The sequence below is a fragment of the Carcharhinus amblyrhynchos genome, chromosome 7, assembly GCF_965287045.1.
Source record: "Carcharhinus amblyrhynchos chromosome 7, sCarAmb.v2.hapA, whole genome shotgun sequence".
In the NCBI taxonomy this organism is placed as follows: Eukaryota; Metazoa; Chordata; class Chondrichthyes; order Carcharhiniformes; family Carcharhinidae; genus Carcharhinus; species Carcharhinus amblyrhynchos.
In genome coordinates, this window is record NC_137330.1 from 9,355,977 (window position 1) to 9,370,988 (window position 15,012).

Consider the following 15,012-nt stretch of genomic DNA (forward strand, 5'->3'; position numbering starts at 1 on the left):
TTGAAGGCACTGAATACTGCAAAGGCGATGGGCCTGACAACATTCTGGCAATAGCACTGAAGATTTGTGCTCCAGAACTAGCCGGGCCCATTGTTACAGTTACGACAGTGGCAACTACCTGGCAATATGGAAACTGCCCAGATATTGCCCTGCTTTTGTCCACAAAAGCGGAAGAAATCCTACCTGGCCTTACTACCCATCAGTCTACATTCAATCATCAGCAAGGTGTTGGAAAGGGTCGTCAAAGATACTGTGAAATTGCACTTACTTGTGAATAACTTGCTCAATGATACCCAGTTTAGTTCTGCCATGGTCACTCAGCTCCTGATATCATTACAGCCTTGGTTGAAACATGGACAAAAGAACCGAAACATGAGGTGAGGTGAGACTGACTGTCCTTGACTTCAAGGTAGTTTATGATCAAGTGTAGCATCAAGGAGTCGTCAAAGGAAGTTGGTTGTGATGGTTGGAGATCAATCACCTCAGTCCCAGGACATTACTGCAGCAGTCCCCAGGGTAGTGTCCTGATGTTTTCAGCTGTTCATGAATGACCTTCCTTCCTTCAGCAAGTCAGATGTGGGGACATTCACTGATGATTGCACTATTTTCAACAGTGCAGCGGTCTGTGAACATATGAGGCAATACCTGGATGACATTCATTTTTGGATTGATAAGTGACAAGTAATATTTGTGTTGCATAAGTGCTGGGCAATGATCATCTCCAAAAAGAGAGAAGCTGACTATCTTCCTATGACATCCAGTGGTGTGACCATCACTAAATCCTCCACTATCAACATCCTGGGGGTTACCATTGACCAGAAACTGAACTGAACCAATCATATAAATATTGTGGCTGCAAGATCAAATCAGAAGCTGGGAATTCTGCAGAGAATAGCTCACCTCTTGGCTCTGTTGAGCCTGCCCACCAACTACAAGGCACAAGTCAGAATAGTCTCCACTTGCCTGGCTGGGTGCAGATCCAACAACACTCAAGAAGCTTAACACCATGCAGGACAAAGCAGCCTACTTGATTGGCAACTTATCCACAACCTTCAACATCCAACCCCTCCACCAATGACACACAGTAGCAGCAACTATCTACAAGTTGCACTAAAGCAACTCGCCAAGGCTCCTTCAACAGCATCTTCCAAACATGGAACCTCTATCACATAGAAGGGCAGGGCAGCAGTTGCATGGGATCACCTGGAAGATCCCCCACTACACACTAAGCTGACATAAGAATATAATCATCATTCCCTCAGTGTGGCTGGGTCAAAATCCTGAAACTCCCTCCCTAACAGCAATATGGGTATGCCTACATCACATACGCTGTAGCAGTTAAAGAAGATGGTGGTGAGGACACTTAGGGATTGACAAAACTGCTGGCTTTGCCAGCAATGTCTATGTCTCGTGAAACTTTTTTAAAAAACTCCCCCTTGTATTAATTAAAGAAAGAACTGTAAACATTGGCCATGACCTCTACTGTTGTGGAGAAGTGAAATAAAAAGGAAACTTTCATTTTTAGAGCACCTTCCATGACCTCAGGACATCCCAAAACACTTTACAGCCAAAAAGTGTAATCAGTGCACTAGGAAACATCGCAGCCAATTTGCACATAACCTGCTCATCTGTTTTTAGTGATGTTTAGTGATCATCTGTTTTTAGTGATATTGGTCTTAATTGTATTCAGTAGGTGGCATTAATTGGGAGTTGCCTACACTCATATGTAGGAATAGGCTGAAACCAGTTGTCAGGTCGGTGTTGTATTAAATGTAATGTGCTTGTCTGTTAATAAAAGGTTGTTAGAGAATAAAGGAAGGTCTTGTGATAACATCCTTACCTCAAGGCCAAAAGTTCCATGTTCAAGTCCCATATCCGGATACAGTGATCATAGAGGTGCATTTATAACGTGGCCAGACAGGTTGATTATCAGCTTGTAAATCCTACCAATAAGTTTGATGGCAGACAGTAAGAGCGCAAGAGTTTCCTGGTCAGCTATACTACAGAAGGCAACAGTAAACCACTGTAGCGCTTCACCAAGCATAAACATGGGCTAATGCAACTGAAGTGTATCATCGCCCATTCCCTCTAATGACATGGTACTTGGAGGTGGAGGAAGGCTATAAAGGGTGGGCTCCAGTGTTCAATGTTTCACTGCCTTGTTGTCTGAGTTCTAACATTTAGTTGAGGGATAAATAAAGAGACCAGGATGAACTCCCTGCTCGTTTTCAGTTTTGGTGCCGTGGGATGTTTTACATCTAGCTGCAAGGATAGGTGCAACATGATTTATGTTTAATTCCATATTAAACACGAGACCGCATATTGAATTTAACATCTCTTCAATTCTTTCCTTTATTTTCTTCGGCTTGTTTTTGTTTCTCTGTTGCTTGCTCTGTCTTAGTTCTCTTTATCCCTCCTCCCTCCCTGCCATACCTATCTCACCAACTTTGCCGTTTTAGTCCCAACCTCTGAGCCAGTGTTCCTCGAAGCTCCAGCCCATGAAGTTTCTTTGAAGCTTTCACCCGCTGATCATGCCACTATCTCCGGTACCATTCCCTCTTCAAGGTATTTGTGAGAGTTTTATTTAATATGTTCAAGAATTCCCAGTCCTCACCAGCAGTTATTGGGCACATGAGGGAATCATTTTTGTTAAATGTTTCTGTTAATTATGCTTTTATGTCCTCTTTCTGGCATTCCACTTTTAAATTCTTATAAAGATTTGTTATTCTCTCCCTTCTAGCTTCATCCTGTATCTCCTTGTTCCTTCAAGCTTCCAAGATCAAGGCTCCTTCCCTTTTGAGACCTTCTTTCCAGGGAGCCTGATTATGTTTCTCTCTTGCAAAATTCAGCCTGCTTGATTTATCTTGTAACCCATTTTCCAGGTGCTGCTGACCGACTTGGTAGCAGCCACAAGCCAGTCACCATGTCTGCCATTACAGGGACATCCGTCTCAGTGAATATAGCACAACATCCTGCCTCTCATTTCTCCAAATCCCATGCCCATCCTGCTGCTCAAAGGAGATGTACATGATAAGATTGATGTGTATGGTCCACAACGTGATGTGTGTGATGTTCTCAGGAAACCACAATGAATTTAGACTGAGATGTTTCTCAGAAGCATCTGAACTCAAGGCAGAGGCTATTGCTGCAAAAATTTGAAATGTTGCTGTATTGATAAATTGAATTAATTTCTTTGCAATTTATTTGGTTGTTTAGTTCTAGTAGCAAAGCCTCTCAGATTGGTAGAGAGCACAAAATGACATGAAAGGACTAATGTATTGGTTTCCCAGTTTAATGTATGTGCTTTGCATCTCAAATATAATGCCCGAGTTGTGACAGAAGTGTGAAGGACAAAATGGGAGTTGGGCAATTTCTGTATGTAGGTACAGGTTTATCAGTAAATTTAATGAAGAATTGTCATATTAAGCAACGAGCCTTTACTTAGTTTCTGTTGCAGTTTTAATTTATCAAGACATTTCCAAGTCGGGAACCTTTCTTTTGTTTTCATATTCAAATATACTGCAACCACTCAGAGATTGAGTGTTTCATAATGGACCCCTCAATCTCAGAATGATGTATGTTGTTTAAGGAGGGGGAGGGGTGTTCAAATTTACATAGGACCTGTTCCAAACTGGTTAGCATAGTGCATCATGGCTGCCAATTTACACACAGGACTAGATCCAAAGGAAATGTCAGTAGGCATTGCAGTAGCCAGTGCAGTGGGCTAAGTGAAACAGTAATACTTTGATCTATTTTAGGTGGTGATGGTTGAGGTAGAAATGTTGACCTGGACACTGGGAGAATTATGCTGCTCTTCTCTAAGAAATATCATGATCTTTTACATTCACCTCAACAAACAAATGGGGCTTTGACTTAAAGTTTCATTTGAAAGCCAGCACCCTGGCCAGTGCAGCACTTCCTAAGCACTACTCTTGTGGCAGGCTAGATTGAAGTGGGGCTGAATCCATTCCCTTCTGAGGGTCATTAAGGCTTGTAATTCAGGGCAAGGAAACCCTTAAGACTCTTGAAGTCTCTTAGTAGCTTAGAGAAGAAGTGATGTAATGGTAATGTCACTGGATTTGTAATCCAGAGACCCAGGCTGATGCTGTGCGGACAGGGATATAAGCAGTTGATGGAATTTAAATTCAAATTAATAAAAATATTGGAATTGAAAGCTAGCCTCAGTCTTGGTGATTGTGGGTAAATACGCATCTAGTTCGCCAATGTTCTTGCCTGGCCTATATGCGACTCTTAATATCTTCTGAAATGGTCTCACAGTTAGGGATGGGCAATAAATGCTGTCTTTGCCAACAACATTCACATGAAAGAACAAAATAAAGACTAGAATGCTTTTTGATGCCTAGCACGCAACGACTCTGTGTAGAATTCTCCTGTTTCAGCTCTTTGCATAAGACTACAACTATAGGGTAGAAATCACCACAGTGATGTTACAATACAGAAACTGAACACACTATTTCTGTTACATAATACTGATGTGCTCGTCCTAGTTTCTGAGCTCAGAACTGGTGCTCAGGGGATTCTGTCAAATGCAATGAATGGAGATATGTTCGTAGAAAAACATGTCAACTAAAATCCCACTTTCTCGGTTCCAAGGAAATTTCATTGGGCATTACAGTAGCCAGTGCAGTGGGCTGAGGGTAGCAATGATACTTTGATCTGTTTATAGTTGAGAAGTTCAAAATATGCTGGTGAGTTACGTGTGCAATGGATTTATCTTCCTTTGATACTAATGGCTAGGGAGAAGCTGATGAAACTCATAACTATAACAGAAGTGCAGACATATGGCAATTTTTTTTTGTTCTGTTGCTAGTGTTTTTTTTAATGTAGATTGCAACTTTGTTAGTAGGTAATGCGTTATTTGTTTCAGAAAAATATTTTAGTTATTGGTGCCACAGGTCTTACATTAACACTGTAATGTAGTTATTATGAAAATCCTCTAACCTATTGGGGGGCAAGACTAATTGATAGAATCACAGAATATGGAAAGAGGCTGTTTGACACCTCATGTCAATGCCAGCTCTCGAAGGAGCTATTCTAATAGACCTACACCATTCCCTACAACTCTACATTTTTTCCCCTTTTCAGTTATATAACCAATTCTCCTTTGGAAGTAATGTATTGTGTTGTATATAATGTAAATGTAATTCATTGTGTTCCTCTTAGAACACCCATGATAGCTGGGGGTCTCTTTGTGATGGATAAAAGTTACTTTGAAGAGCTTGGTAAATATGACATGATGATGGATGTCTGGGGTGGAGAAAACTTAGGTAAGTGACTGCAGTATTCAATGTGTTAAAGGATTAGAGCGAAATTATAATTGAATTTGGGAAGGTAGTAGTCTGGTGGTATTGTACTGGACTAGTAATCCAGAGACCCCGCGTAATGTTCTGGGGACCCGGCTTCGAACCCCACCGTAGCAGGTGGTGAAATTTCAATTCAATAAAAATCTGGAATTAAAAATCTAATGATGACAATGGAACTATTTGTGGATTTGTCATTAAAAAACCCATCTGGTTCACTAATGCCCTTAATGAGGGAAGGAAATCCACCATCCTTACTTGGTCTGGCCTACATGTGCCTACAGATCAGCAGCAATGTGCTTGGCTTTTAAATCCCCCTCAAGGATAGGCAATAAATGCTGGCTAGCCAGTGATGCCCACATCCCAATAATTAATAAAAAAAATTATAAAGCATAATGTGTGGTAGATGAATGCCTGTGCAGAAAAAGTACAGCAAACTAATTTTATTTCCTATGGTGTTTTACAAATTTATAGTTCAGATAACTTAATGATTCTCTGCTAGACTTGTAGCTAGCTGTTTCAAACTTGTTTCAAGTGATGTCTGTGGAACTTTGACTCCCACTGACCGTAGCTAACCACGGCAGCCCACCCATCAGTTTCTACTGATTGGCATCAGGCTTAATAGGCAGTTGGCTAATGTACTGATGGCCGATGTGCCTATATTGGCTGGCACACTGCTAGAGATATGTTTCTTATTGCAATGCACTCAGTACAATGAGACTGTGGCCCCCACACTCTTGATTTTGAATATCTCTATCAAACCTCCACATAGCCCTCTTCTCTCCGAGGAGAACAGTTGTAACTTCTTCAATCCATCCTCATAACTGAAGTTTATCATCCCTGGGGCCATTCTTGTAAACCTCTTCTGCATTCTTTCTAATGAGGGAAGGAAGGGAAGGAAATCCACCATCCTTACTTGGTCTGGCCTACATGTGACTACAGATCAGCAGCAATGTGTTTGGCTTTTAAATGCACCTCAAGGATAGGCAATAAATGCTGGCGAGCCAGTGATGCCCACATTCCAATAATTAATAAAAAAAAATTATAAAGCATAACGTGTGGTAGATGAATGCCTGAGCAGAAAAAGTACAGCAAACTAATTTTATTTCCTATGGTGTTTTACAAATTTATAGTTCAGATAACTTAATGATTCTCTGCTAGACGACTTGTAGCTAGCTGTTCCAAACTTTCACATCCTTCCCATAGTGTGACACCCAGAACTGTAAACAATATTTCAGCTGAAGTTTAACTATTGTCTAATTCATACTGGAGGTGGAAGGTCCTGCAATGAGACCTCAAGGATTATAACCAGCGAGATTTGACCTGCCTCTACCACTCTTCCAGGCAGAGCACTTGCCCTGAAACAGGAAAATCTCACCCGAGGTCAACGGATCTCTCCATGGTCCGCCCCTTGCCCGGTCCAAATCCTGTGGGGGGCAGAATGGGAAAATTCACCCCTGTGTCTCTAGTTGAGGGTTCACTTTGATGAGGCACACTTTGTTGTGCCTTGTTGCACTAAAGAATTTGGTGTCTCAGTGACTGTAAAACTCTCCAAGGTGGCTGAGCAGTATCACAGAAGAGATGAGGAGGCATGAGCATGGTACCACATCCCCTTAAAGGTAATTGATGGTTGTTGTAGGGTAAACATTATTCTGCTTATGACCATACTGTGAGATTAGAAGTAATCAGCTTTCCGTTGTATTTTAGCAGGGGCAATGTTAGGGAACGTACTTACCTTGTTTTTTTTGTCATCAAGTGCACTACTCCGTCCAGGGTGAGTGACTACCCATTGTACCACTAGAAACGGATATGCAAAAAATTCAGTCACACAGTAAGCCAATGGCCCTGCGGAGAAAGATTAAAGTGGTAATGCACTTCGTGTAAGGAGCTGATTTCAAATCATATATTTGGAGCTTTCCTATGCTGAGACAAAGGTGGCAGAGAGAAATGTATTGCTTTGCCTGTTACTGTCACTGATCCCAACCCCCACCCCAAACCATCACTGTTATCTCCCCAAGCCCAACAACCCTCCAGGTACTCTGCATTCCTTTGATTTTTGGAAGGTTTTAATTGGTTCACTATTAGTGGCGCTAAGTTCTGGAATTTCTTCTCTAAATTTCCCCTTCTCACTTATTCCGTTTTAAGATGTTCCTTAATACCTCCTTCAAACTGATATAATTATTCCTTTTTGTGGGTCTTTTGTTTGATTATACTTTTGTAAATGTACCTTAGGATGTTTTACCATGTTCAAGATGCTGTATACTTACATGATGTTGTTGGATATGGATTATATAAAATTGAAGGGCCGAATGTCTGTACATCATGCAGTTTATTGCCTTCCAGGCAAGGTTCTGCAGAGGGTGCTCAAAAATCATGAGGTGTGTATACAGAGATAAACTGTTATCATTGGCAGAGAGGTCAAGCACCAGAGGATACTGATTTAAAGTGAATGGCAAGAGAAGCAGAGGCAACATGAGATAAATATTTTCATGCAGCAAATGCATAGGATCTGTTGTGCATTGCTTAAGTGTGTGGTGGTGGTAAATTCAATCATAACTTTTAAAAGGGTATTTGATAATAATCTGAAAATAATATATTACAGGGCTATGAAGTAAAGGTGAATTCTTCTTGCAGAGAGCTGACACAGACAAGATGGGCCAAATGGCTTCCTTCTATAATGGGCCTCTTGATTATGCCACAGTTTACACAAGAATCATAAGAATTTTTCTAGGCATCTCCCCCAGACATCTTTGCCTATGTGCAATATCTGAAACATTGGTCAACTGTGACTTATTGAACCAAGTTGTCATGAAGGTCTGTAATTTTGAAAGTTAATTTTAGTTATACGTTTTTTATGAACATCCTTTCTTTCAGAGATCTCTTTTCGGGTGTGGCAATGTGGAGGCATCCTTGAAATCATTCCCTGTAGCCGTGTAGGCCATGTATTCCGCAAGCAGCATCCTTATACGTTTCCTGGAGGTAGTGGTACAGTTTTTGCAAGGTAAATATTTCTGACATTTAAAATTTAGCCTCATTTTCAAAGTTTACTCTGCCCCCATGTCTAACCTCCGAGGGCCTTGCAATCCTTAGGGATCTCTGTAATCTTCCAATTCTGGTTTCTAGCTTGGGATGTCAACCTCCAGGATTGACTTGGAGTTTCCAGGAATTCAAAATTAATCGTCTGGTCACAAGGGCAAGATTGTAGGGGCAGAAAACATTGTTTTAGTTTTAGTTTTCTTTCATAAAAATCTCATATTTCAGCTATAAAAGCACTGCAGTTATGAATAAAAGCTGTTTGACCATTCGATCACAGAATTGCTACAGTGCAGAAGAAGGCCTTTCGACCCATTGTATCTGCACCACCAATCAAGTAAACATTTTGACTTAGTGCCATTCTCCTGCCTTTTCCCCATACCTCTGCATATTGTTTCTATTCAAATAATCATTTGATGCCCTCTTGAATGCCTTGATTAGACCTGCCTCTACCACTCTCCCAGATAGTGCCCTCCAGACCTCAACCACTTGCTGTGTGAAAACGTTTTTTCTTACATTGCGTTTGCTTTTTTTGCGAATCATATTAAATTTGTGCCCTCTCATACTTGATTCATTTACAAATGGGAGCAGTTTCTCTCTATCTACTTTGTCCAGCTGCAGCCCTCTTGATTTTGAACATCTCTATCAAATCTCCATTTAGCCCTCTTCTCTCCGAGGAGAGCAGTTGTAACTTCTTCAATCCATTCTCATAACTGAAGTTTATCATCCCTGGAGCCATTCTTGTAAACCTCTTCTGCATTCTTTCCAGTGCTTTCACATCCTTCCCATAGTGTGACACCTAGAGCTGTACACAGTACTTCAGCTGAAGTTAACTATTGTCTAATTCATACTGGAGATGGAAGCTCCTGCAACGAGACCTCAAGGATTATAACCAGTGAGAGTTGGCAACCCTAATTCCTGCACATTCCTCATTTTCACTGCCAGTACAACTGCCAAGGCTCTAAACTCTGGAATTCATTTTCTAATCCTCTCCACCTTTCTCTCTTTCTTGTTCTTTATAATGCTGCTTAAAACCTAGTTCTTAATCAAGTCTTTATACACCATTTAAAATAGCTCTTCTGTGGCTCAGTGACAAGTATTATTTGATAACATACTCTGTGTGGCACCTTGGGACGTTTTGTTGTGTTAAAGGTCCTATTATGTAAAATAAGTGAGATTTTTAGTTGTTGATCCATTGACTGCAGATGATCAAGGATGCGCAGAAGAAATGTCTCTATGGGCTGTAGTTTTTGCATGTATTAAAACCAAATGTGGGTCATCTAACAGTAACTGACCATTGAAATTTTGGAGGCTGGGCACATTACAACCTTCCAGTCTCAACATCGAATTCAACATCTTCAGATGATTATCTTTACCCCACTGCAACCCCTTTGTTTTCATTTCATTTAATTTTTAACTGTTCTCTATCTTTTATTTCTTTATTGTCTTTCTTTATTTTTATTCCCTCCCCATTCTACCCCCACATTTTGTACCCCCTTTCCTTACCTTTTCTGCCCCTTTGCTTCCCCTTTCCCCCCTTTTCTCAATTTTACCTCTCTCCAACCCATCTCCCTCCACATCTTCATCTGTTACAGCTTACCTTCTGACTTCAGCCTCTCTGCTGTTTGGCCATTCGCACCTTTTACTTTCTCTATGGACTGCCATTAGCAATCTTTTCCCCTAGTTTCTGTGGCTATGACTCATCTTTCATTCCCTCACCCTGCAGTATAAGTACCTCCCACTTTCCATGCCTTTTAGCTTTGGCAAAGTGTCATCTGGATTTGAAACATCATCTCTTTTCTCTCCTTACAGGCTGCCAGACCTGCTGAGATTTTCCAGCATGTTCTGTTTTGGATTGAAACTTTCACCATTATCTAAGTGGTGATATTTCTTCCCATCACTCAAGATAGATTGCGCCTTTGACCAAATTTATTCCCCAATTTCCAGCCTAACTGAGGGCTTGAACACTTAAGAGCAATCACCAGATGGCAAAAGACTATTTGATCAGGAGATATGCCCTGACTGCTGGTGGCAATGAAAAGAGCCTCATTTTCAATTATAGGCCATCATGCAATGCCATAGTTGTACCCATTCCACAAAATTCCTCTAATAATGCAGATTTTGGTCAATTTTGAAGTAACACTTGTTACAGCAGAGGCATTTCATGTGGAATCATTAAAACATGGATAAGTTGGGCCGAAGGGCCTGTTTCCATGCTGTAAATCTCTATGACTCTAACACTGGGTTTGTAAATGTTTAGAATGGTACCGCAAAGAAGGAAACAATTCGGCCCTTGGTACCTGTGTTGGCTCTTGAAAAGAGTTATTCAATGAAAATGCTAGTAATGAATCTGTTTCTACCACCCTTTCGGGCTGTGCATTCCAGATCATCATCACTCACTAAGCAAATCATTTTTTCATACCTTTGCTCTGGATTTTTTTGTCAATTAACCGAAAATCTATGTCTTGCCAATGGTAATAATTTTCCCCTATTTATTCTTATCAAAACCCTTATCATTCTGAGCACCTATTAATTTATATTTAAATCTCTCAAATCCTCTTTGCTGCAAGGAGAACAATCCCACTTTTACCAGGCTCTTCCTGTGACTGAAGTCCTTTCATCCCTGATATCATTTTGAAAATCTCTTCTGAATCCTCTTCTGTTGACCTTCTGAAGAACAATTAGGGATGGGCAATAAATGCTGGGCTAGGCAGCGACACCCACGTACCATTTTTAAAAAATCCTTTCTAAAATATGGTGTCCAGAATTGGATACAGTACTCCAGCAGAGGTCTAACCTGTTACACATTATGACTTCCCCAGCAATATAGGTAAGCATAGGATTTCAATGTAATTGGTTTTGGTAATGAAATGTAGATATGGATGCAATGTCAGATGCAAGCTCACAGCGCCAGATGAATTCCTCGTCTGTGTTTGGCTGCAGAACAAAGGTCAATTACATTGTTCAGTGTAGTTTACAGGCCACTAACAAGTGGGGAAGATGTAGAGGAACACATTTGCAAGGAAATTATGTAGAAGTGCAAGATTAAAGGATTAGTTATAATGGGGTAACTATAATTATCTGAACACAGACTGGCTTAGCAGTAGTTTAAAGGGCAGAGAAGGGCTAGAATGTGTTTGGTGCAGTCAAGGTTTATTCCCATGAAGGGGAATGGTAGAGCAAAGAAATCCAGAGCTCCTGGGATTACGAAAGGGATGAAGGTTAAGATGAAGAAGGAAATATCTGCTTATGACAGATATCAGGTGGATAGTACAACCGAGAACCAAACTGAATGTAAAAGACTCAGAGGGAAAGTGGTAAAGCAAATAAGAAAAACAAAGACACTATGAAAAAGAGATACTTGCAACTAACATAAAAGAGAATTGAAAAGTCTTCTTTTGGCATACAGATTGTAAATGAGTAGCAAAAAAAGGAGTGGAGTCGATTAGAGAACAAAAAAGATTTACATGTGGAAATAGGGGGCATATCTGACATATTAAACTAATAGCTCGCACCTGGATGAACTCAGGTAGAAGATGCTGTGCAAGTCATAGTAAAAGGGGATATAATTCAGACACTTGAATGGCTTAGAATTGATAAGGAGATAGTGCTGGGTAGGCTGTATTATTTAAAATGAATGAGACACCAGGATTGGTTGAAAGGTATCCAAGGACATTGTGTGAAGTGTAAATCTTCTTTTTGGTCACTAATTGGCCCACTCCTTTTACCACTCACTTACAATTCTATATGTCTATAGAAGACTTTTCAATTGCCAGCATCTTTTCGTACTCCGTCTTTGTTTTTCTTATTTGCTCTTCCAGTTACGGAGGCACTGCCATAATTTTCTGGCCTTCTTTAGACTAAGGTGGGTGTCAGAGATCTGGAAAATTGCAACTGTTGTATTTCTTTTCAAAAAAGGCTGTAAATCTGAATTCAGCAACTATAGACCACTAATTTAGCCTTAGCAGTGGGGATGGTTTTAGTAACAGTAATTCAGGACAAAATTAATAGTCACTTGGAAAAATGCGGGTTAATTAAGGAAAGCCAAATGGATTGGTGAAGGGTAAACATTTTGACTAACTTGCTGGAGTTTTTTGGTGAGGAAGCACGGAGGGTTGATGAGGGTTATGTTATTGATATGATGTATGTGGATTTCAAAAGACATTTGATAAAGTGCCATATAAGAGACTTGTGAGCAGAATTAAAACCCATGCAACGAAAGAGTCTGTAACAACATGGATTTGAAATTAATGGATATTTTTTGCAATGGAGGAAGTTTTTTTTTGTGAAGTTCCCCTGTGGTCAGTGTTGGGATCATTCCTCTTTCTGGTATGTGTATTAATGACCTTGAACTTGGTATTCAGGGAGCAATTTTAAAATTTATAGATGGTACGAAACTTGGAAGAAATGTGAGCAGTGAAGATATCGGGAGTGTGTGGTTGTTAAAACATATGGCATCCTAAGCTTTCTTAATAGGGAATTAGAGTATAAAAGCAACGAGGTTATGTTATACTTGTATAGAGCTCTGGTTCAGCCTCAGCTCGAGTATGGTGTTCGGATCTGGACACCACACTTTAGGAAAGAGAAATTGCAGAAAAGATCCATGAAAATGGTTCCATAGATGAGAAACTTCAGTTTGTAGATAGATTGGAGAGGTTGGACTGTTTTCCTTGGACAAGACATATTGAGTGACGATTTGGCAGAGGGTTTTGGACACAACAGAAAGGCAGAAAGGACCATGAATGTCAGGGCACAGACTTAAGGAATTGGCAAAAGAAGCAGCTGGGACATGAGGATAAGCTTTTTAATGCAGCAAGTGTTTGGGGTCTGGAATGTACTGCCTGAGAGTGTTGTGGAGGCAGCTTCAATCCAAGTACTTGGGAGAGAATTGAATTACTATCTGGTAAGGAAACATAAGTGAGGCTACAGGTTGAAGGCCAGGACAGACATTGAGTAGATTGCTCCTTTGGATGAACAAATACAAACATCACTGATACAGTGATCTGAATGATTACTGTAACCATTTGATGGTTCTGTCTTCTAGCTTTCAAAAAACAGATTTTGATAGATTTATGTTAAGTACAGTTATCAATGGTTATGGGGAAACGGTGGACAGTAGAGTTGAGGTGGAGATTAACCACAGATCCTAACGTTACTGTACTGACATGAGCATGGAAATTACTAAACATTGTTTGGGTACTATGCAATAATACTTCTCAGTGATATCAGCAATGTTATTGGCATTTCTTTAATTAAGTACTCTTATTCTGAGATATTTCCAGTCAGGAAATCAAACTGTGTGAAGTTACTGGACACGGGGCAGGAAATATTAAAGAGGAAATATGATTTCTTTCTTTTTTTTTGAAAGAAATACGCGCAGGGCAGCTGAGGTCTGGATGGACGAATTCAAAAATTTCTATTATGCAGCAGTGCCTTCAGCTCGCAATGTGCCATTTGGCAAGTAAGTAAGGTTTAACATTCTTCTGACATTTTGGGTTTAATGTTTATCTTGCTGTGTTCCATTGAAATATGCAGTGTATGCATTCATGTAGCTTACTGCACCTGAATCCTTAACCCACCGATCTTTGTGTCTGCATTTTACCTTATTTATTTGCACACAGCTCAGTTGAGTGAAAGTAAATGATTGAGTGTGTTGATTGTGTAAAAATCTCTAGCTACTGATACTGATAGGAAGGTGCAACAATTTAGTAATCTGATGAAAGGTAAAGACTGCAGGATTTAGTTTTTGAGAACATAGCATTAGTGAGTTGCTGAGCCCCTGAAGCTGATTCTGTCATTAAATTGGATGATGTCTGATCTGTTTCTGAACTTCGCCAACCCACCTTAGGTCCGTAGCCCATAACATGCATATCCAACATCAATCCAGTTTTGAAATTTTCACGTGACCATCAACTTCAGCAGCTTTTCTTTGAAGAGCATTCTAGATGTGTTTATTAAAGTTTATTTATTAGTGTCACAAGTAGGCTTACATTAACACTGTAGTGAAGTTACTGGAAAATCCCCTAGTCACCACAGTCCAGTGCTTTTTTGGGTGCACTGAGGGAGAATTTAGCATGGCCAATGCACCTAACCAGCATGTCTTTCGGATTGTGGGAGGAAACCAGAGCACCCGAAGGAAACCCATGCAGACACATGGAGAACATGCAGACTCCACAAGACCATGACCCAAACCAGGAATCGAACCTGGATTTCTGGCGCTGTGGTGCAGCAGTGCTAACCACTGTGCCGCCCATGTGAAGAAATGCTTCCTAACATCGCCCCTGAACAGTTGAGCTTGAATTTTAGAAGTTATATCATTGTTCTGGATTTACCCACCAGAGGAAATCATTTTTCTCTGTCTACCCTATCAACTCCTTTAATCACCTGAAATATCATCATTTGATCATCATTTAACCTTCTATACTCAAGGGAGAACAAATCTAGCTCATGTCACCAGTCCTGATGCTTTTAAGACAGATGAGGACAGATTTAAAACAGTTCTCTTGCTTTGGGAAATAATCTGGCCAGAATAAATAGCATTAAATGGGATTAATTGCAACCATTAGAGTCAGTAGTCCCTGATGTGTTAATAGATGAATGGTGCCTAATCAATGAACACTGATTTGTTGTGTTCAGTAGAAGAGGCAATCTGGAATAC

At 40.3% G+C, this 15,012-nt stretch overlaps 1 protein-coding gene across 1 annotated transcript in view; it reads left to right on the forward strand.

Moving 5' to 3' along the window:
• The window catches only part of galnt2 (UDP-N-acetyl-alpha-D-galactosamine:polypeptide N-acetylgalactosaminyltransferase 2), an 88,298-nt gene that overhangs the window by 57,715 nt on the left and 15,571 nt on the right, over positions 1-15,012 (forward strand). Inside the window, exons 10-12 of the mRNA XM_080191921.1 lie at positions 5,185-5,288; positions 8,196-8,322; positions 13,723-13,815. Coding sequence (XP_080048047.1) covers positions 5,185-5,288; positions 8,196-8,322; positions 13,723-13,815 — 324 coding nt within the window. The remainder of the gene's footprint in view (positions 1-5,184; positions 5,289-8,195; positions 8,323-13,722; positions 13,816-15,012) is intronic.